The sequence below is a fragment of the Pelobates fuscus genome, chromosome 7 (assembly GCF_036172605.1).
Source record: "Pelobates fuscus isolate aPelFus1 chromosome 7, aPelFus1.pri, whole genome shotgun sequence".
NCBI lineage: Eukaryota > Metazoa > Chordata > Amphibia > Anura > Pelobatidae > Pelobates > Pelobates fuscus.
This window is the reverse complement of record NC_086323.1, coordinates 119,122,139-119,145,843: the sequence shown is the minus strand read 5'-3', so window position 1 is coordinate 119,145,843 and position 23,705 is coordinate 119,122,139. Positions and strand designations below refer to the sequence as shown.

At 45.7% G+C, this 23,705-nt stretch overlaps 1 protein-coding gene across 2 annotated transcripts in view; it reads left to right on the top strand.

Annotated features, from left to right (window-relative positions):
• Nucleotides 1–285: 285 nt before the first annotated feature.
• LOC134568163 (ras-related C3 botulinum toxin substrate 2-like) overlaps nt 286–23,705 on the top strand; it is a 39,212-nt gene continuing 15,792 nt past the window's right edge. For both annotated transcript variants that reach the window (XM_063426516.1, XM_063426515.1), the window contains exons 1-2: nt 286–354; nt 17,831–17,902. In XM_063426516.1, the coding sequence (XP_063282586.1) occupies nt 320–354; nt 17,831–17,902 (107 nt within the window). In that variant the 5' untranslated portion in view covers nt 286–319. The remainder of the gene's footprint in view (nt 355–17,830; nt 17,903–23,705) is intronic.

Below are 23,705 nucleotides of genomic sequence, written 5' to 3'. Positions count from 1 at the left end.
ATTCAAAATGGATTCAGAGTGAATCTCAAATTTAAGGTCAAAATAGCTAGAAATATTCTTGTAGTCAACTATACTTATTGTTCAGCTATTTTGGCTAACCCTGTTAGTCTTCTTTGAGAACCCTGCCTTAGATTATTATGATGCAATGCTACCTTCCTTAGTCATTAACGTGTTCAGGCTGATGTCTATTGCAATTGTATTATGTCACTCCCTCAAGTGATTCCTTTTAGTACAGCCCTCTCAGGAAGTTTGTTTCACTTTAGCACAATGCGGTATCTGCAGTCTTCAAGCATAGATCGTTCATCTGGTTATCCCAGCTATGCAGGATATTAAATGTGTGGTTGTTGGTGATGGGTGAGTAACAAAGTAAATGGGTATTTAGCATTGTTTGAGAAAAGGAAAACTAAGTATCCTTCACTGGCCTTGATATCATAAGCTTTCCAAATGATTCAATACTGTCAGCAAAACTTTCTAAATTATTTATCTATAGCATTCAGTATTAGGTATATGGGAATTTTTCCTAGATAGAGTATTTGTACAGTTTTTTCCAACAGTTTTGAATCATATAGGAAGCCTATTAAATCGAGACCTCATTCTGAAGTCATTTTTGGACTGCACAGATTTATTCAGTAAACTTGCAAATGTGGAGACATTATATGGAAACAGCAAATTTCATTATAGAATGGATCAATTAATTTGGAATTTTTCTCATTTGGTTATCAGTATTTTTTTCCTCCAGTTTGCCAATTTCTTTCTATTTTTCCACATTATGTCATACTGAAAAAACTGCATCATTTGATTATAAATATAACAAATTGTATATCAATGTGTGTATAAATGCATTTATTTCAATGTATTGTAGTGCAGTTACATCACATATTTACATATTTTGTAAAGTATATTTTGTGAACATTATCAGATACAAAAAGTTATTATATATATATATATATATATATATATGTGTGTGAAGGTGAAGCCTGGAGTTGTGGGAGGGGGTGATCCGGCCTATATAAACATTAACTTACCTCCATACCGGGTCAATGTCGATTGGTCACTTCTGGTTCCGGTTTCTTCAAAAGTGCTCCTTAGCGTGGTTCTCCAGCAGCCAAGAAACTATCCAGAAAAGTCACCAGGCCCTCGTACCTCAGACTACCGTCATCAGTCTCAACCGCTTGAACGCGGCCGCTCCCAGCACCACTAATCTCCCGGGGCACCTTCCCGAACTTCTGGGTCAGCTGACAGCACCCGGCAACAGTGAGTACAAGGGAACACATGTCAAACTACCGAATGGGGATCACGCATGCATGAACAACAAATACATATGTAACCCCACTCATATGAAAGCGTACGAAACCAGTACGAATGCGGTAAAAAAACTATACTTACACCAATTCCTAACACACAGTGTGATGAACCACCTGGCACCCTTACTGGGTACCTTCATCAATCGATGCTTCCTAGTTGACGCTAAGGACCATAAGCACCACACCGGATACCATAAGCACCGTAGACCCCACGAACCACCGCAGCTTGGTTAGGGGCTTGTCCGTCCCTTCCCGTCTTGGACCAAACCTCTGGATCCAGAGACTCAGTGGGAAGGCCTGTCCTCCAGAGAGTATAGCTGTGAAGCTCTTACAAGAGCTAGTGATATAGCTGTGAAGCAGGTCCCCTACAAGAACGAGACAAGTCTACGTGTTGAGGGTTAAGCAGGAATCGTTTAATGGTAGCCACACTGGTCTTTTATGCAAGACCCCAAACAAGGGTGACACCCACATGGACCTTGGACAGGGACATAAATGTATACACCAATCACAATAGAGTTACAATCTAAGGCACTCCCACACATAATTCAATAAGCCTTCCCCTTTGCTTAGGATATAATTGAATCAAGCACTATACTAAACTCAATTATCTCCAAACACAAAAAACACCTATTTTTACAAAACCCTCAAAACACCTTAAAACACATAAAATCCCTACAAATGTTACATCTCCTGATAGCCCTGATCTGGGTGACCAACATATCCAAAAATCACCCAGATCAGCTTAGGGGTTCAGAAATTTTATGGAAGTCATATATTTGACCGACCGCATGTATGGTCCAATGCCCAAAACAGTTCCAGAGAATTAGGGCTTGCCGTCGGTCTAGTTCAGTAGTTTGAAAATGAACAAACTACCAAACAGAGTCAATAGTCTTACCCTGGAGCTTGTGCCCTTCATCCAGACGAATGATCTCACCGAACAGTGCCCTTCTAAGCTGAATAGAAACGAACGCAGGCAATGATGGAAGTCCAGCAGTGTTCGGGAGTTTCTGTATACGATTTCAGTTCCATGAGATTCATGCCCAAACACCGCTGCCTGCATTCATGCAAACAAGATGGCCGCCACCTCATGGTTGTTCATAGGAATTGCGGCTAGCCAGACAAACAGTTAGAACACTGCGGTGAGAAATGTTCCAAGTTGTTAATAGGTGTTAAAAAGCTCCAGGGTAGTCTCTGGTTCATGCGGTTGTTCGGTAATTCGAAGTGCCACTTCGAATTGCTTCGGGAATTCGAACTGCTGCTTCATAAGTCCAAAAAGGCACAACCAGTGATTTAAACCAAGTTTTATCACAGGGGCCATAGTCACAAGGTAAGAGGCTGGCAAGTATGCCACTCCAAGAACCCGTGACGAGGTCCAGTTCGCCACACACAATAATTCTCATAGAAAACTTTGTACAACTACCTTTAATTCGGTTAAAACTAAACATACCAGTTAATTTTGTAAGTTACATTCAATGTTATACCGGTTTCTGACCACAAATGTACAAGAACGACTAATACATTTAACATCATATGTAACAGCTCACAGAATTCATAGGCACACATAGTAAATAGTTTAACAGAAGCACGCCGATATTGTGTAAATTTAAATATAAAAATTCACTTTGATCACTTAATCTGCTAGGTTCAGAAGTAATACCACCATAATCACAAACCCTTGAGAGGAGAATCTATATATCCAGGTATGTACCACTTTTTGTAACAAATTCCAATCAGTTACACAGTCAGGGTATAGTACCAACCACAAATACTGCCCAATCAGACACCCCGTCAAGATATAAGATCCCTTAAAAGATTACAGGTATGCTATTTCCTTTTCTAACTTCTGTCCACGTATTGTTAATTTGCAGCTAGGGTATCAGAACAGCCCAAAACTCAGGAGCATAATTTGAAATTGCTGCGAGACCAACACCCATCCTCACACAGAGGTATTTTTGCCCATCGGACCAAATCATAGCTAGAGTCTTGCAACACTCTACTAAGAGTAGTAGTTAGGGCGTCACTGTCCCTACCCTCTGTTTTCTTAAGCTTCACAGCACAGAGCCAAATCATAGACAGCGCCTCTACCAGCCACTTGGCAATTAGCAGGGCCTCACCATCCCAAGCATAGATAAGTTAAAACAGACACCAGTTAACATAACCCACCAATAACAGTATAATCATAAGTCTCATTTTAATGTTATTATAGTATGGCTCACTTGTCAGACCAAGGAGATGACTTCTCACTACCCAGCACACCAGCTGGACCACCCACACCAACCACGGCCCCTACTGCGGATGAAAACCAAGACCCTTCAAGTCCCTGTTCCTTAAGGTCATGCTCCATCCCAAAGATCGCCTCAGTACTAAGGCGTAGGGGTATACCATACCCAGCCACCGCCAGAAAGGCGGAATTATGTAGACTCATGATATCCAATTCTGATAATCCACAACCAGGGACCAGTACACAAGTCAATATAAACGACACCCTAACTGGGATACAGGTCACAGTTTTTTGATTCTGTCATCCATAAATAATTTAAATCAAAGGATGGAGAAGTTGGAATCATCAACACCAGCTACTGTAACTCCCACAGATCTCCTTCCCACACTGACCACTGAACAAATCATCGCACAGGGTAATGTCACCGCAACACCAACCACACAGGGTTCTGCTACACATATCATCACACCCGCACACATGGGCCCTCCCAACATTAATAGAAAAAATAATGATGCCAAGGCACACCAATGTTTGCACATAAGAAAAGTGTTTATTCATGCATAAATAGTGTCACATCCTGCTCTGTTCTGTGGAGATGTCTGGCCTTGGCTTCTGGTATCCAGTACTCTTGTTACAATTCTTGTTTAGTTTTTCTTGGTTTTTTGGTTTTCTATTCTATGTCTGGCTTTCTTTATGCTGTGAATTCTGGGTTCATTCCTATAGTCCGTCCTTGGATTTCCCAGTCTCTTGGATTCATTTAAATGTTTGTTTTATTTGCCACACCCATGGGCGTAGGAACCGGGGGGGGAATGGGGGGGACGCATCCCCCCAGCAAATCATGCGGGGGAGGACAGGTTATGGGGAAATCCCCCCCAGCTCTGCCGGCCCCCCTCATGCTGGGGAGGGGGAGAAAGAATGACAAGGGAGGGGGAGAAAGAATGACAAGGGAGGGGGAGAAAGAATGACAAGGGAGGGGGAGAAAGAATGACAAGGAGGGGGAGAAAGAGTGACAAGGGAGGGAGGGGGAGAAATAAAGTGACGAGGGAGGGAGGGGAGAAAGAGGGAGGGAGGGAGGGAGGGGGAGAAAGAGAGTGGGGAGGGAATACACACAGAAACACACAATGCATTCCTTACACACACTCAATGCACCCCGTGCACACACACACACACACAATCACACATTCATGCAACCCTTACACACACAGAAACACACAATGCATTCCTTAGACACACTCAATGCACCCTGTACACACACTCAATGCACCCCTTACAGACGCACACACTGCATCCCGTACATACACAGAAACACACCTTGCAGCCCTTACACATACAAACACAGATTCACACAATGCATTCCTTACACACATATCAGGACATCCCCTACACACTCCACCCCCTGTGAACAAACTCATTGGTGGAACATGAAGGTGGACCCTGGGACCCAGACCTTGAGCTGTGTAAAGGGCCCCCCAAAAATGGAGCTGCTTCCCGTTCTCCCAGAACATTGATTTTTGTGACCACAGTTACAAACAGCCTCCAGAGAGCCTGTTCTTCACCAGACCAGTGGAGCCAGACTGCAGCTAGAGCCCATCATCATCCTCATCTGGTTGTAAGTAGGCAATCTAGCATATTATTCATGGCACTAATCTCTAATTTACCTCACATTAAATAAACACTATAGTCCCCAGAACCACTGCAGCTTAATGTAGTGGTTCTGGTGTCTATAGCCTGTCCCTGCAGGCCTTTTAATGTAAACACGGCGGCACTCCATCACTGGCATTAGTTAACATGGCATAAAAATAATTGGAAAGGGTTAGGGGGGCTACTAATAAGGATAGGGGGAGAGGGGTAGGTAGAAAAATAATTGGAAGGGTTTAGGGGGGCTACTAATATGGATGGGAGGAGGAGGGAGTAGAAAAATTATTGGAACGGGTTAGGGGAGTACTAATATGAATGGAAGGGGTAGGGTGGGTTCTAATATGCATGGAAGGGGTTAGGAGGTACTAATATGCATGGAAGGGGTTAGGGGGGTACTTATATGCATGGAAGGGGTAGGGGGTTAATATGCGTGGAAGGGGTAGGTGGGGTTCTTTTGTGCATGGAAGAGGTATGGGTGGTTCTAATATTCATGGGAAGGGTAGGGGTGGTTCTAATCAGGAGGATCCCGGCGCTGTATCCGGGTTAGTAAAACCCCTTCCCTGTAGTGACCTTTTAATGTTATTATTTAATCATTTATATAGCGACTTCAAATTCCGTAGCGCTGTACAATGGGATAAACAACTCCTAGTTTACGGAATAAGAATATACCCGGCGAGAAAAAATGCTATCCCCCCCCAGATTTTTGGGGGTTCCTACGCCCATGGCCACACCCGTTTGTTTTCCATCATTCCTTTTGTTTCAGCCTGGACCTGCAGCAGTGTTTCAGGTCTCTTCCCTTTCTTGCAGGTAAGTGCTATTGTGGTTTAGTATGGTTCTTTTAGCAAACATTAGGCAGTGTAGGACCTGCCGAATATGGGGTACATTGGCGTTGTGGCAGACTTATGCAATGTATGATCATATAATGTAACTAAATCCCCATACTTTTCATATATAGTGCTTTGTTATGTCTCCTCTTGTTTTCCCTATTATATCTTGTCTTGTTTTATTTTGTAATCCCAGTCCATGTACAGTCCTGTCCTGTCCTTCCCCTGTTTAGTTAATGTTCCCTTATGTATTGTGTATATATTCTGGGTTTAGCTTTCTATCCTTCTCTGGTTCTGGGTTCTACTAGTTCTGTCTTGTTTTCATGTTTGGTGCCTCTCCTAGTCTTTGCTTGTTTTTGAACTGGATACATGCCTGCTGCAGAGCCTCCCTATTCAGCTCCTGGGAGGTCTGCTTACTTCCTAGCTCTTAGGATCCACTATAGCTGCATTAGGGTTCTGGTATGTGGCTGCACAAACGCTGGTGCTCAACACCAGGGGGCATGTGGTTACCCTGCACCAGGCCCTGATAATCCACCGCCACGCTGAGACTCCCAACTTCTCAGTAGGCACTCAGGGGTCCCGGTTTCTGTACCGCCACCCGTGACAAAGAGTACATCAAAATGTCTTAACAGAAAAAAAGTTCATAGCATAGTGCATAACCAATTTATAGTACCAAACCATAGCAATAGTAAAGTGCTAAATGCAAACACCCATTAAAAAGGTATACTGACCAAGAGCAGGAGAAATGAAAACCCCAACATTTCGGCTATGAAGTTAACATTAAGAAAGACATATAGGAGGGAAAGGACGTAAACCTAATGTCCCTATTGATGGTATCCCAAGACATAATCTAAAATAAAACATACAATTACGGTGACCTGTCAGTGGTGCTCAAGGCCAAAGATCCCAGACTAAACAAAAAACTATCTATACCAGACATCATAATAGCATTGGGATTGTACAGAGACATAATTTGCTTTAATTTCCCCCAGCACAGAGAGGAACTAGACCTGTACATGCACACATTGGTAGACCTGGGGAACAAGTACGGTGGCATCACATTTTCGATTACCACAAGTCTTTCTCAGCCAAGGTTGGGGCAACATTTGCACAGTTCAATATCAGGATAGACTGGAGCCAAATATACACTAGGTTGTTCTGTTGCCACTTCGCTTGGCAGGTGCCCCCGGCTTGTGCAATTTGCTCTTCAAAATCTCATGTTACCAATTTGTGCGCTAACTAGCCTAGTTTACCCACCACTAGCTACACCACCCCTAGCACAAGCACATATGAACAAAAATAATTGAAAGACAAACTGGGGAGACCAATAGTCTTTTTAGTGAAGGCTCAGATTTGCAACAACTTCAACGCAGGGGGTTGCAGTTTCAGTGCCTGCAGGTTGTTGCATGTCTCCATCTGTTTTTGAGGCCACGCCAAGACTGTGCCCATACTGTCTCTTTCTCAAAAAATGACTAATGGAGGTACAGGTCGACACACTTGCGTTCTGCCTCAACGCTCACCCATCACAAGACCTTGTTCAGTTCCTAATCATGGGTTTCACGGAAGGGTTCCGTCCAGGGTTGATTGCACTATTGGTAGGCACTATTGAATGTAACAACTTACAGTCAGCAACAATAGACCCTACAACAGTAGACACACTCTTAAACACAGAAGTGGAAAAGGCATCACTGTGGCATCTGCACGGAATAAAATGGAAAGGCCTTTACTATTTCGCCAACCGTCTAACTTTTGGGGCAGCCTAAAGTTATTTGACATATTTGCAGAAACACTTTGTTGGCTCTTATGGAATGTCAATAGCTGTCCAGTTATAATTCACTACCTAGATTACTTTCTGACCATAGAAAACCCAGAATCAACACCACTTAGCATAACAAAAACAGTAGCACTCTTTGCAACATTAGGAGTACCAGTAGCCACGGACAAAACTGTAGAACCCTCACTAGTTTGTCTTTCCTCTGCATATGCCTAGACTCAGTCACCATGCAGACAAGTCTCCCCATAGACAACGTTCAGAGAATAAGGACAGAGGTAGAGTTGTTCCTCAGCAGAGGTACTACGACTTGGAAAGACCTTCAATCCCTCCTAGGTTCTCTGAACTTTGCCATGAGAATAATTTCACAAGGACGCGTGTTCATATCCAGACTACTCAGTCTGTTACCAAAACTACCAAACCACCAAAGCGTAGTCACACTGGACGGACAGGAAAGGGCAGATTTGTCCATGTGGAGTCAATTTTTTACTCACTGGAACGGCATTAATCTGTTCATACCACCTTTTACAGGGAACTCCCCAGTATTATGGACAGACGCAGCAGGCCACTCAGGTTACACAGCCATATTCGGAAATAAATGGTTCAGAGACGCATGGCCAATAGAGACAGTAACTTCACCATCATTTAACAACACTTCCACTCTTTTCAATATTTACCCAATAGTGGCAGCAGTCCAAGTGTGGGGACACTTTTGGAAAGGACAAGCAGTAAAATACTATACAGACAATACAGCAGCATGCAACATAATCAACAAGGGCAGGTCCTCATCCCTTACCATCACGAGCCTAGTCAGAAGACTTGTGTGGTTGGCAGCCACATAACATTTTCACTTCACTTGTGAACATGTACCAGGCTACCACAACACATCAGCTGATGCCCTCTCTTGTTCTAACCTACAGGTTTTCTACCAACTACATCCCACAGCCGAGAAAACCCCGATCAGACCACTGCTATTCCAGGAACTCATCCTGGACTAGCTATACTCATGGCGCACGGGAGAATGATGGCACAATCTGCACTCTCAGCCAACACAAGACGATCATAAAATCGAGCATTAACCATCTTCAACAGGTTCATTACAGAATACAAGATCACAAACCCGTTGTCACTAGATACCATGGTGGCGTTTACATCCTTTTGACACTTGATTTTAAGACTAGCAGACAATATGATAAAACTATATCTTACAGGTATACACTACCTTGTCATAAACACATACCCTAGTCACAGTACCTTCATGTCTTCAAACCCGATAATAAAACATCCTAAAAGGTATCCTACGATTAGAAGGTCACAAACCCACGAAATGACAACCCATAGACGCTAACAAATTCTGAGCATTATCCAACACTTTGGATACGCTACCGTTCGATATCGAAACAAACAACACCATAACAATTGCTACTTATCTGGCCTTCTACGGGTTCTTAAGACCATACAAATTCACAGTAGAAAAGACCAATGATACCAACAAAATGCTAAAAATAAAAGAAAAATACCTGTGCAAGACTCCAAAAGTGTAACACATAAAAGCATAAGATACATTACATAATAAAAGGCAGGGGCCTTGCGACCAATCATAAACCTATAAAAGAAAATAAAAAGCCAACATAGTGTAAAACTGTAAAATATATGCAGTGGTGTGTACAGAAAGAACCACACTCACATGATGCAGAGCCATATCAGGCTATTTATATTCAAGCTCTGTATATTCATGCTCTGTATATTCAGCCGAAGGGTGCCTACCCAAGGATAAATGAAGTACAGGAATGGTGCCACAATATTAGGTAGATAAAAAGTATATTTATTATAAACTCGAATAAAATAAATAGTAAATATATCAGGAGACATGCCAATAAGTCAAGTACATGCAGTGTATCTGAAATAATACACAAACTAAAACAAGCTCACCGCTGGCAATAGCAAAACTTAAAAATACATAGCAGACGCGTTTCAACCAGATTAAGGTCTTCTTCCAAGTGCTTAAAGTTCTTACTCTGGATGTGTGGTTTATACAGTTCTTTAATTAGCTGATAATCTTCTCCTTTGGCTTTTCCTCCAGTATCTGCTTCCGGTTACAAACTAACGTGTTGATGTGATCTCCATCGCCGTCATATGACGAGGTGCTAGTATTGCCAGTCTGCCCTCAGTTCATTAAAAGTCCATGATGTTTATGGGCAACAGCATAGAGACATAAATTATTTGTGCAAAAAATAATTATAAAACTCTATAATAAAAAACAAGTATAAGTATTTATAATAAATTACGACGAGAAACAAGGAGGGATCCTAATCCATACTTAATCATCTTATTTAGTGGGAAAAAAGTGCTGAAATCATAAAAGAGATATAGATTAGCTATCGTATCATATATATCAAAACTTTTTCAAAAATTGTTATTCCCAAAAAGCCCAATTATATATAATAACTTTTAGGGGGATCCGGAAATTGTATGGCAAAAGTGGAGACACCTAATATAAAATTCATGTAAACACTTTTAAAAAATTATATATATATATATATAAACAATAATATGTTCGAAAATTATAAAAAAAGGAATAAACTCAAAATCTAGATTTAAACCATAAGGTGCCAGAGTATTCATTTAAAAAAATCCACTTGTTCTCCACTTCTGCAAGCTCTCTTATGGAGTCTTCCCCCCTCCATTTTTTTTATTTTTTTTTTCAAAATTACACAATAGCTTGAAAGAGTGGAATCACCATTGTGTATCTCGGAAAAATGTGCTGAGACACTGTGATTCATATATCTCCAATACTGTGATCCAGTATTGATTACTGTCTGGGGAAAAGGAAAAAGCACCAGTTTCTTCCTCATGGTGTCAGGTTACAGAAGCTGCAGTTGTGAAAGTCTAAATATTTTTATTTCATGTAACCTTTGGGGTGTGTTCTCACGAACAGCACATTTGGAGGCATTTTTAGTGGCTTGTGACTCTTTTCTTTAGTTATCATGTTGAAACAGGCATTACGTGATTACCTTTTAGTTGTGCTGTATGCTCTTTTTTTAACTATAGCAGTTGTAAATACAATAGATCTGTATCCAGGTTCAGTTAGGTGTATTTTTTTATAGTGTAGTGAAAGTCACTGGCGTACATACCACGGCCGCAGGGGTCGCAGCTGCGAACGGGCCCGTCACTCCAGGGAGCCCAGCCGCCCTTCAGACCCCTGCGACCGGGTGCCCGCCTTCTTCATTTGCAGCCTAATTTTGTAATAAAGAACCTCAATTTAATTTTTTTTTTTATTTAGAATCAGAAATTATTCCATCCAGTTAGAAAAAAAGCTTTTCAAATGATTTATCCACAGAAGTTACAAGGAAAATCTATGTGGATATTTGTACATAAGTCATATAAAAAAATAAATTCTAACAGAAGGGATTCAAACAAATGAATTTTGGCCATGCTTATGTGCCAGAAAGATTCTTGCATAATACAACTCCAAACGGTCAAATAGGTGAAATTAATGTTGTGGATAACCTGTATATCTCAAGTTGGACATTGGACTTTTGAATCACAACCAACACTTTAGTTAGACAAAGTTGTGTTCAAAATAGTGTCCATTGCTTAGGGCAGTGATGGCTAACCTTGACACCATAAATTGTTTCTGGACTACATTTCCCATGATGCTCAACTAGCTTTCAGAGTCTAAAATCTATCCCAGCATCATGGGAAATGTAGTCCAGAAACAAATTATTGTTGTCAAGGTTAGCCATCACTGGCTTAGGGTATATGAAAAAATGTAAAAAAAGAGTGAAATTAATGTACGGAGTCTTATAATGGAAACCAATGCCCAATGTTCTATTAAAGGAACATGTCTGTTCTATTAAAGAAACTTACCTGAAGTTCACTAGGCACTTCTTTCCACCTCAAAACACCAGATAGCTAGAGGTTCCACAGAAGGAACTTCAATTAGCTCTCCCGAGGTAAGCCTTGCAGTGCAAAGCTTAGCTCTTTGGCGGAGATTGATTAGCTGAACTTCCTGCTTAGGAGCATCTGGCTCTCTGGCATTTGTCTTGGAGATGGGGAGATTACCCAATGTACCCCAGGTAAGATGTCAAACCATTTAAAACCGTTTTGACTACTTACAATGGCAAGGGGGATGACGACAGCATAGCACTCCTGGCACCAAAAACACTACAACAAGCTGTTGTGGTTATGATGCTTGGAGTGTCCCTTTAGTTAAAATGAAGATTGTAGCCCATGGAACAGCATAGCTAAGGGGAGTAGGCCTTGACAGACCTATGAGGCGGGCATATGTAGAGGTGGGGTTTATATGTAAGATGGTTGTGGGGGCGGGGCTTCATTTAAAATCAGTTATTAATAACGGATATTTTAGATTAGAGACCATTTTAATTAGCCATACTTACCTGTTGTTGTGTGCTGCAGGTTTGTGTGGTGTATCTGCTTTATTTTTCAGATGGATCCTGGCATGGAGGCTCTGATGGATGGAATCCGGTGTGCTGTTCGTGAGAGGGGACTTTCCTGGATTCAGGACTGCCTTACTTCTATGGATCCCGGGCCCGGGCCTTCTTCTGCGCCGTTTCACAGGCCCACAAGATGGACAAGGCCGCGCCAGCGATTGAACCCCAATGCAGTTCCCAGGAGACAGTGGAGGAGGAGCCCTTCAGCAGGTCCTGGGGCTAGGAGCGGTGCTGGCAGCGGCAAGGAGTGTGAGGGGTCGAAGCCTGAGCGTGTCCACGCCTTGTCTAGAGGGTCCTGTGACAGGTGCGGCTGAGGGCACGGTGGATACGCCGCGTCCTGAGGCAGACGGCGGGACGACGGCACGGGAATCGCCACGCCTTACAGCGGACAGCAGGACAACAGCACAGATGGCAGGTCGGCGCAAAAGGCCCCTACACCGTGGAGGAGTCCAGGTAGGCAGGAAATAGGGGTCAGGGACAGCTGCAGTGAGTCCCCTCAAAGGCGCACTACAGAGGGGCCCCTTAGGGCTGAATGTACAAGGGAGGATGGATCGCGCCGCTCCCAGGACCATAACGCCAGATCCCCTAACATGATATCCGGGGGGGGGGGGGGTAAGAGCAGAGCTAGGAGTGGCTGGAGTTCGCAGTACAGGTCTGCAAGCAGACGGTGCAGCAGTGACAGGTGTTCCTCAAGGGAGGGGTTAGGGGGAGCACGGCCGTCCCAGTCAGCTAATTTGTTGTTCGAAAGGGGAGTGATTCCAGGTCCGATAGCGGGAGCTCCCCTGACAGGAGGCTAGCCGGCGAGTTAGCGATCTGTGATGGCTGCAAGGGCCAAGATGTCAGATGAAACTTGGATATCTTGAGTAGGGGTACTCAGTGGGAAGGTGGGCAGGTCAGGAGCCGGATAGACGCCTTACCCATGTCTTCATCTCCTTACAGATCGTTGGTGCATCCTTCCACGGACCGGGCACGGGTCCAGGACACGGGTCCCAGAATGTTGGTGTCAACTCCTGGGTCCTTGTACAGTGGAGATATGGCTGCAGCTCCACAGACGTTCCCGGCAAGGGGTTCGGCTGGTGACCCTATTAGAGGGTCTTAAGACTTTTCTGCAGACTTGGAGTACAGGGCAGGATCAGTCAGGTAGTTTTGGGCAAGTCTGGGAGCCAAGCTCCAGGGGTTCAGGTGCAGGGGCTCCGCGGTTGTCACAGTTAGTAGTGGGAGATTCAGAAGTCATGGCTGGGGCATCGACATTGGTGTGTACAGACGTCTGTGATGAACGCGTCGAACTGGCAGGTAGCGTCCCGTAATGCTGCGCAGCAAAATGTACACGTATCTTTTGCCTGGCCGCCCGGTTGTCATTTAAAACCTGGAATTAAAGGAAAAAAATCGGGAAAGGCGAGTTCCTGGAAATCTATGCACCTTTCCCATTGGAGGAATACATCAATTTAAAGGAGGAGGATAAAAAGGACGCAAAGAAGGAGGAGGAAGTGAAAAGGTGGAAGTATTGCAAGATACCAAAGTCTTTTGGTAATAGGTTGTGGGCATTCTGCATTTTAGCCAGTGTGCTAGGTGAAAAATATCCGGAGAGGTGCTCTGAACTTTTTTGTTATTTGGATGGCATATGGGAGGCATATAGGACGTATGGAGGTTTAGCTTGGTGGCGCTACGATGAGCAGTTTCATCAGCATCTCTCTGCTAACCCAGGCATGCGGTGGGACCAAATGGACCTGCCTTTATGGATCAATCTCATGATGGCGCAAAAATCGGTATCACCCTTTCAGTCCGCCTCGTCGACCTTGCACAAGAAAGGTTTATGTTGGTCATTCAACGAGGGACAATGTTAGTGGGGTTCAACTTGTAGATTTAAGCATGAGTGTTCCGGCTACGGAAGGGCACACGGCCTCACCCGTTGTTTCAAACGAGGAAAGGCGGCAGCCGGGGGTGGGGGCAGTACCACGGCCCCATCTACTTCCACTGGGATCAACACCGGTGAGGGTCGGCGCGATGCTGCCGTGGCTAAACTGCTATGTTAACCAGGCAGATGCGGCGCTACTGCAGGATGGCTTTACGCACGGTTTCGTCATTCTGTTTCAGGATCTGAGTCTGGAGTCTGGAGTTCCATAATCTAAAATCGGTTGCGGAATTTCCAAAGGTGGGAAGGGTTAAATTAAGGAGGTCCAATTGGGAAGGATGGCGGGACACTTCGATGACCCCCCTATGCCTGAACTTCGTGTTTCTCCTTTAGGAGTTGTGCCAAAGAAGGAGCCAGGGAAGTACCATCTTATACATCATCTTACATACCCGAAAGGGTCGTAAGTTAATGACGACATTGACATGGACTTATGCTCTGTGTTTTATACATCATTCCACAATGCTGTCGAGTTGGTTAGGCACGCAGGACGTGGGGCGTTAATGGCTAAAGCTGATGTGGAATCGGCTTTTCGCCTGTTACCAATTCATCCCGAGTGTCACCATCTTCTTGGCTGTTACTTTGAGGGTAATTACGGTACTTTGTTAACCTTTGTTTGCCCATGGGATGCTCCATCTCATGCGCTGATTTTGAAAAGTTTAGTACTTTCCTGGAATGGGTGGTCAAAGTAGAAACGGGTAGCAAGTTCATGGTTCATTATCTGGATGATTTCCTGTGTATCGGTCCTGCCGGTTCGGATACCTGTCGCGTAGGGTTGCGGATACTGGTTTGGGTTGCCCATGTATTTGGAGTCCCTTTGGTGGCTGACAAAATGGTGGGACCGACCTCGTGTCTCAGTTGTTTGGGTCTTGAAATTGATTCGGTAGCAGGAATATTTTGTTTGCCGGAGGATAAGTTGGTGGCGTTGCACCAGGCTATTTGGTAAAGTTCGGCAGCGCGTAAAGTGACGCTGAGAGCGCTGCAATCCTTACTCGGATGTCTGAATTCTGCTTTCCGAATCGTACCGGTGGGGAGAATTTTTAATAGGATTTTGGCAAAGGCGACGGGAGGGATTAGTTCTCCTCATCATTTTATTAGAGTTACTGTGTCAATGAAGGAGGATTTAATAGTTTGGGATATGTTTCTTCGGGAATTTAATGGCCGGGTCTTTTTTCAGGATTTAGCGGTCCATTCTCAGGAGCTATAACTCTTTACGGATGCTTTGGGTGTGGGTTTTAGGGCATATTTTGTGGGTCAATGACTTGCGGAAGCGTGGCCTCAGGATTGGAAATCGAATCCCATCATTCGTATTCTGGCATTCTTGAGACTTTTTCCCTTGGTAGTTGCGTTGGCTTTATGGAGACCCATGTTGAGGGATAAGAAAGTTATCTTCTTCACGGACAACAGGGCAGTGGTGTCAGCGGTCAATCAGTTATCTGCCTCTTTTATCCCTGTAATTCGCTTGTTGCAATGTTTTGCATGCAATTTAACATTGTTTTTCAGGCACGTCATGTGCCTGGGTTCTTGAATATCATTGCTGATGCGCTGTCTCGTTTACAGTGGGGGAGGTTTCGCGCGGTGGCGCCAGGAGTTTGGTGGAAGGGTCTGGTCTGTCCTGTCAACATATGGCAGCTAGAGACCACCTGCTTGGACATCTGATCAAGGAATCATTGGCTCCAAGTACTTGGACGGCGTATGTTAAGGTATGTTAAGGTTTGGAGGGCTTGGGATTAAGTGTGTGTATGTGCTGGTGGACAACACTCCGCGGAGGTACGGTCAGATACGCTGTTGTGCTATTTGTGCAGATTGGTTTCTAATAGGGCTTCTCCTTCTGTGGTTGAAAGGCATATGTCAGCCTTAGCATTTCTGTTCAAGCTGAATGGGTGGGAAGATATCACACAGAATTTTTTAGTATAACCCCTTAAGGACCAAACTTCTGGAATAAAAGGGAATCATGACATGTCACACATATCATGTGTCCTTAAGGGGTTAAAGGGTTTTCGGAGAGATCGGAGAACAGGAGATTCTGCAAAATTTGCTAGAGGTGCTTCCTGGTCTCTCTTTCTCCCATCATGAAGTGCTGTTATTTACGCTTGCATTTGTTTTGGTGTTCTTTGGGGCGTTTCGGGTAAGTGAGTTGGTGAATGGTAGTCATGCTGGTGGGGGGGGGGCATTAAATTGGAGGATGTTGAGTTGAAGCATGATCGCATTGTCATCAATCTGCGGTGGTTGAAAACGACCGCAGTGTTGCCTGTGCTTCCGCCTATTTGCAAGCTCAGCCTAGGATTCAGGGTTCTTTTCTGATACATGATGATGGGTCATCTTTATCGAAATACCAGTTTTTCCGAGTCTTTCGCTTAGGCCTAGGCTGTTTGGGGTTGGATCCATTATAGTTTGGCACGCATTCCTTTAGGATTGGGGCTCCAACGGAAGCAGCACAGTTGGGCATAGGGGATGAATTGGTAAGACGGATTGGACATTGGGAGTCTGTCAGGTTCCGGTCATACGTGAGATTAGACCATTTGAAGTAAATAATTACAATTAATAAAAAATACAAAATATACAATGTGGTTGTTCCGTGTTGGTAACATGTTTCCTTTCTTTCGTAGGTTGGGTCGCCTGGTTGGTGGGCCACATACTAATTCATTGGGCGCACAAGAGAGCCGCAGTTAGACATCAGCTGTGCTTTCCACGGTGCTTGGTCCAATTATTGTAGTTTGGCTATAGGGGTTTTGGATGGAGGGACGTCTGTGCAGAGATTTTTAGGCGTTTAGGTTTAGGTCACCGGATTTTCTGTTGCTACATGCAGGGGGTAATGATTTGGGTCGGGTACCCTAAAGGGAACTAGTGCACTGTATGAAGCGGGATATAGATAAGTTGAGGGCAAAGTGCCAGGGGTAATTTTAATTTGGTCGGAGATGGTGCCCCGGTTCCATTGGCATCATGCTAGGGATCCTGTGGCAGTGGCTAGGAGCAGGGGGCAAGTTAATAAGAGGTTGTCAATTTTCATTAGACGCACTGGGGGTACAGTTGTGAGGCATGTGGAATTGGAAGCCAGGCTTCCTGGTTATTTTCGGCATGATGGGATGCACCTCTCCGATGTAGGTAACAATTTTCTTAATATGGGTTTTCAGGAAGACAATGAAGTGGGCATTGTTTATGCAGGGGTTTGGCGCTCAGATAGCATGACGAGTCATCTCTGAGCTGTGGCAGGGGCTGGATAAGATATTGGGGGGTAGGTAGGTTTGGTAGCTGTGATGTTTGGATGTTTGGTAACAATATTTACATGGTTGAATTTGTTAATTGGTAGGTTGGAGCCCTTACAATGTTAAATCACTTGGAGTATAAGGCCTGTTGTGGTCGTGTTTTGTGTTATGTTATTCATATCTGGTTATATGGATTATTGTTAGCTTATGTTATAAGTCATTGCCAGTGGGTATAGTACTGTTAAAGTCGGGTGAATTATGTGTCTATGTGAATGTTTGGCAATGACCCATTTTCTTATTTATATATTTAATTATTCATATATTTATTAAAGCCGTGACATTTTATCCACTTTAAATTGTTTTCCGTGTCTTTTTGGGGGTTCAAAGGTGATGGTTTAGGACATATGCACAAAAATACGCATGTCATGTCATTATCAAAAGAATTTGACTTTATTTTATATGAGCCTTAATTAAAATAATACTACTGCCATTGTCCCTTACAGAAATGTTGGAAAGACATGCCTCGTGATAAGTTATGAAAGCAATGCTTTCCCCAGGGAATATATCCCAACTATGTGAGTATATTTTAAAGTGTATTATTGGTGGATTTTGTATGTATTCATTGAGCTAATATTCAGTGGGTCATTGTACACATATAGGTGGAACTGTCACTTCTCTGGAAGCCAAAATATCTTGTTCCCTCACCAAAACCAACACAATTCAAGCTCTTACTACAGCTAATTGTATAGTGGTTGTAAGTAAAAAAAATAATAAATAAATAATCCTACTGTCTGACCTCTGCTGCACTTCTACGTTTAGAGCAACTTTGTCTCCCTATCTTGTGCTGGCTGCATTCATGTAGGCCATATAAATCAAATAATAAAAAATGTTAAACATTTTAGAAAACAAAAATAGCACATCCTATAGCTAAGTTTTAATTTTATGTCAAGACACGGAGGCTCATATTGCTTAACCCTTTCTTTACTGTCCACCAATAGCAGCAAAGTATATTAACAGTAAGAAAAAACAGTAACCATAGAGATAGGACCAGGGCCGGACTGGGGATTCCAAAGCAGCCCTGGAAAAAAAAGCTATGCCAGCCCCATAAGTCATTGCGCCATATATTGTTGCATGTAATATGTAAGGCTAGGTCTTGCCACCTTAGATGATTGATTATATATATATATATATATATATTTTGCTTATTCCAATATAAAATATTGGTCCTTCCTGTGTCAGTGCGGATTGGCTGAGATCATCAAGCTTGATGATCTCAGCCAATCCGCACTGACACAAGAAGGACCAATATTTTATATTGGAATAAGCTATATATATATATATATATATATATATATATATATATATATACAATCATCTAAGGTGGCAAGACATAGCCTTACATATTACATGCAACAATATATGGCGCAATGACTTATGGGGCTGGCATAGATTTTTTTCCAGGGCAGGGCCAGTTGAGGGGAGACCAGCACGACGTGGAGGGAAAAAAAGGTGAGTAAAAACACACATATACACACACACCATGACACAGACAGACCGTGACACAGACACACACACACCGTGACACAGACAGAAACACACACACCATGACACAGACACACACACCATGACAGAGATACACACATACCATGACAGACACACACCTTAAAAAAGACACACACACACACCATAACACAGACAGACCATGACACAAACACACACACACTATGACAGACACACATTACATGACACATGCAGACACACACACACACACCACGACACAGAGAGACCGTGACACAGACACACACACACATACACGGCACAGACAGACACACACACATTACATGACACAGACAGACACACACACATTCCATGACAAACACACACACACCGTGACAGACAGAAACACACACACACACCATGACAGACAGACACACTATGACACAGACACACACAACATGACAGAGACACACACATACCATGACAGACACACACCTTAAAACACACACACACACACACACACATTACATGACAGACACACACACAATGACACAGACACACATTGCATGACACAGACAGACACACACACCATGACACAGAGACACACACACACACCCCATGACACAGAGAGACACACACACACGACAGACACACCATGACAGACAGAGACAGACACACACAATGACACAGACAGACACACACAATGACACAGACAGACACACACATACCATGACACAGACAGACACACACACCATGACAGACAGAGACACACACACACAATGACACAGGCAGACACACACACACACCATGACACACACACATACACTCACACTGACACACATAATTTTTACCTTTGTGCTGGCGGCTGCATGGGGAGCTCAGTTTGATGGTGGCTGCATGGGGGAGCTCAGCTGGCTCTTCTGGCGGCCGCAGAGGGAGCCGTTCTGGCGGCCGCTGGCTGGGGGAGCTCTTTTGGCGGCCGCAGAGGGAGCCGTTCTGGCGGCCGCTGGCTGGGGGAGCTGTTCTGGCGGCCGCTGGCTGGGGGAGCTCTTTTGGCGGCCGCAGAGGGAGCCGTTCTGGCGGCCGCTGGCTGGGGGAGCTCTTTTGGCGGCCGCAGGGGGAGCAGGCTGTTCTGTCTCTGCTCCCCCGCCCTCGCGCGCAGCTTAATGAGACCGCGGCCGGAATATGACGTCATATTCCGGCCGCGGTCTCATTAAGCGGCGCGCTGGGGCGGGGGAGCAGAGACAGAACAGCCTGCTCCCCCTGCGGCCGCCAAAAGAGCTCCTCCAGCCAGCGGCCGCAGGTCAGCCAGCTGCCTGCCCGGCCCCAGGTGCCGACGGCCCACCGGGAAATTTCCCGGTATCCCGGTGGGCCAGTCCGGCCCTGGATAGGACACTCCCATATCCAGTCCCAGTATAATAGGCAGCACCTCCTCCTCCAATTCCTCTTTCTTTGCTGCTACCAGACAGATAAGTACCTCTCAAATTATTTTTTCTCCGCTGACATTTTGTACACATTCACTGGTTAATGTATGATTGTATTTTGTATTTATTTGACCTTCTGTTGTATACCTTGCTGAGCCCAGGGTCCCAGACCTTCCCTGTCCGGCTTTATCCTGCTCTACCTACTCTGATTCCCTTGGTGTCGCTCTAAACTTTCCCTCCATTACTCTGCCGGTCTGCCTGCCTTCTCTCCTATTGCTGCAAATCAAATTTTTCATGTGAACGCTGCATTCACCTGTTTGATGTGAACCGGTCTGCCTGCCTATTCTCCTATTGCTGCATTCGAATTTTTCATTCGAATGCTGGATTCACCTGTTTGATGTGAACCAGTCTGCCCAGGGCCGGACTGGGAATTAAAAGCAGCCCTGGAAAAAAAATATTTACCAGCCCCATAATGCGTTGCGCCAGCATAGTGTGCAGATACAGTGTTAGAACAGATAACTTTAAATAAAAATTACTCTAATGTAAAAAGCGCACTCATAGGCTTCAAAATAAACAAAAGTGCAGATTTATTTTAAGCAGATGTGAATCCCTGGTGGTCGCAGTGCTGAGAGTGAACTCTAGCCCGTAGCTCCAGGGCTAGAGTTCACCCTCGTGAGAGCTGGAGCGTTGCCGTGGAAGCTGCGGAAACGATCTGTGCTCATGCGAGAAGGACCCAGGGGGCTGCTAGAGCTCCCCGGGTCCTCTCTTCCTCCCTCCCCTGCCGGCTGCCCGCACGGTGCCTGCGGAACGGGGAGGGAGATCGGCCGGCAGGGGAAAGTCTCGTGGGGGGGAATTGCCTCGTTGCCCCCCCCCCATCCACCAGTGATATATACAGCACCTATGTGCTATGTGTGTCTCTTTTTATCTCCAGCCCCTCTGTGTGCCTTTTTGTCTCCCCCCCAGTCACTCTGTATGTTTCTTTCTCCCCCTCACTGCTCCACTGTGTCAATGTCTCCCCTCTCCTTCCAAGTCTCTCTCTCCCCCTTCTGCCTCTTTCTCCCCCTCCCTTGTGTGTCTCCTTCATTTCTCCCTCTTTGTCTCTCCCTCCTCCACACCTCTCTTCCTCCCCACTTTCCCAGTGTCTCTCCCTCCTCCCTTTCTCCCCACTTTCCCAGTGTCTCTCCCTCCTCCCTTCCTCTCCACTTTCCCAGTGTCTCTCCCTCCTCTCTTCCTCCCCACTTTCCCAGTGTCTCTCCCTCCTCTCTTCCTCCCCACTTTCCCAGTGTATCTCCCTCCTCCCTTCCTCCCCACTTTCCCAGCGTCTCTCCCTCCTCTCTTCCTCCCCACTTTCCCAGTGTCTCTTCCTCCTCCCTTCCTCCCCACTTTCCCAGTGCCTCTCCCTCCTCTCTTCCTCCCCACTTTCCCAGTGTCTCTCCCTCCTCCCTTCCTCCCCACTTTCCCAGTGTCTCTCCCTCCTCCCTTCCTCCCCACTTTCCCAGTGTCTCTCCCTCCTCTCTTCCTCCCCACTTTCCCAGTGTCTCTCCCTCCTCCCCACTTTCCCAGTGTCTCTCCCTCCCCACTTTCCCAGTGTCTCTCCCTCCTCTCTTCCTCCCCACTTTCCCAGTGTCTCTTCCTCCTCCCTTCCTCCCCACTTTCCCAGTGTCTCTCCCTCCTCCCCACTTTCCCAGTGTCTCTCCCTCCTCCCCACTTTCCCAGTGTCTCTCCCTCCTCCCCACTTTCCCAGTGTCTCTCCCTCCTCCCCACTTTCCCAGTGTCTCTCCCTCCTCCCCACTTTCCCAGTGTCTCTCCCTCCTCCCTTCCTCCCCACTTTCCCAGTGCCTCTCCCTCCACCATCTCTCTATTCCCCATCCCCATTTACCTAGGGAAGTCAGAGGGGGCCGGCCGCGTTTCAGGCTGGAGCCGCCGGGCCGGGTGGCAGCCTCGCCGGTCCGGCGGCACTTCTGTCATTGATGATGCTGAGGGGGGAGGAGCATGTCTACCATGCTCCCTCGCGGTACCCACAATCCCCAGCACATTATGCTGTATCAGTATGATGCTGTGCTGGGGATTGTGGGTACCGCGAGGGAGCATGGTAGACATGCTCCTCCCCCCTCAGCATCATCAATGACAGAAGTGCCGCCGGACCGGCGAGGCTGCCACCCGGCCCGGCGGCTCCAGCCTGAAACGCGGCCGGCCCCCTATGAGTGTGCCACCGGACCGGCCACCCGGTGGCACATATATGCGCAGCCCCCAGGTGCCGCGGCCCACCGGGAAATTTCCCGGTATCCCGGTGGGCCAGTCCGGCCCTGAGTCTGCCTGCCTATTCTCCTATTGCTGCATTCAAATTTTTCATTCGAATGCTGGATTCACCTGTATTATGTGTTCCCCCCGGCGGCCATTTTCTATCAGTCACTTTGGGGCTCTTTTTCCCTCCGTTCGCCTTATCTGCCGGTCTGGACCCTGGTGAGCTCCCTCCTTTTTCCTCTGTTTACACTGCCTAGCCTGGGGTGATTAACTCCTGCTAGTTGCATCCTCCACATATTTAGCAGCTCTATTTTCTATTCACTACTCAGTATATATTTTGGTTGTCTCCCTATATATTATACTGCATATTATACTGCATATTCCCTGCATATAGATATATATATATATATTTTATTTGGACCTGACCTTAGCCTCAGTTAATATTATTATGCCTAAACCTAAAGGGCCTGTCTCCCCTCTTTCCCCTGAGGACAGGGATATACCCCAAGGGCTGGCTGACCCTATCTCTGCCAGCTCTGGCCCCCCTTCTTCTGCGGGCGACCCTATGTCGGTGCCGGATGATGCCCAGGCCTTAGCACTGCAATGTTCAGTCACAGACGCCATTATGGCCGCCATGGGCTCAATGTCCGCAACCCTGTCTCAGACTATTTCTCAGGCTTTATTGGCACAACCTGTACCCGCAGAAGCATCTGCCATACCTACACGCTTAGCGCATCCCTCTGTAAACCTCCCAGGGCGCGACTCTAGAAAGGCTAAGGCCAAATCTAAACACCTGATCCCTCCCGCCTCCAGAACCACCAAGACTGGTGTGAAAATAGCCACCCAAGATAGCGTGCCTGTGTCACGCAAAAGAGCCTTTCTGCGCCAGGCAGAACGGGCGCGGCACTGGAAATGTGCCAGAGCACTTACAGAGAGCGACTCCGACTCAGAATTCGGGTCTTGTGAGGAGGCTATTGATGAGTCCGGGGATGACTCTAAGAACGAGTCGGACGGGCAGGACACTGACCCATTTGCCCCTACCCTACCAGGATTGGTAATTAGTGACTCTCGCAGTGACTCTCCCGCTACCGCGGGTTCGACTCTCATGGACCCGGCTGGAGAACCTATGTTTGACCCGGATGCTCTCCATCACCCGAGGTCGGCAGAATGGCTCCCAGCCGACCATGTAGCAAAATATCTTGAGAACTGGGTT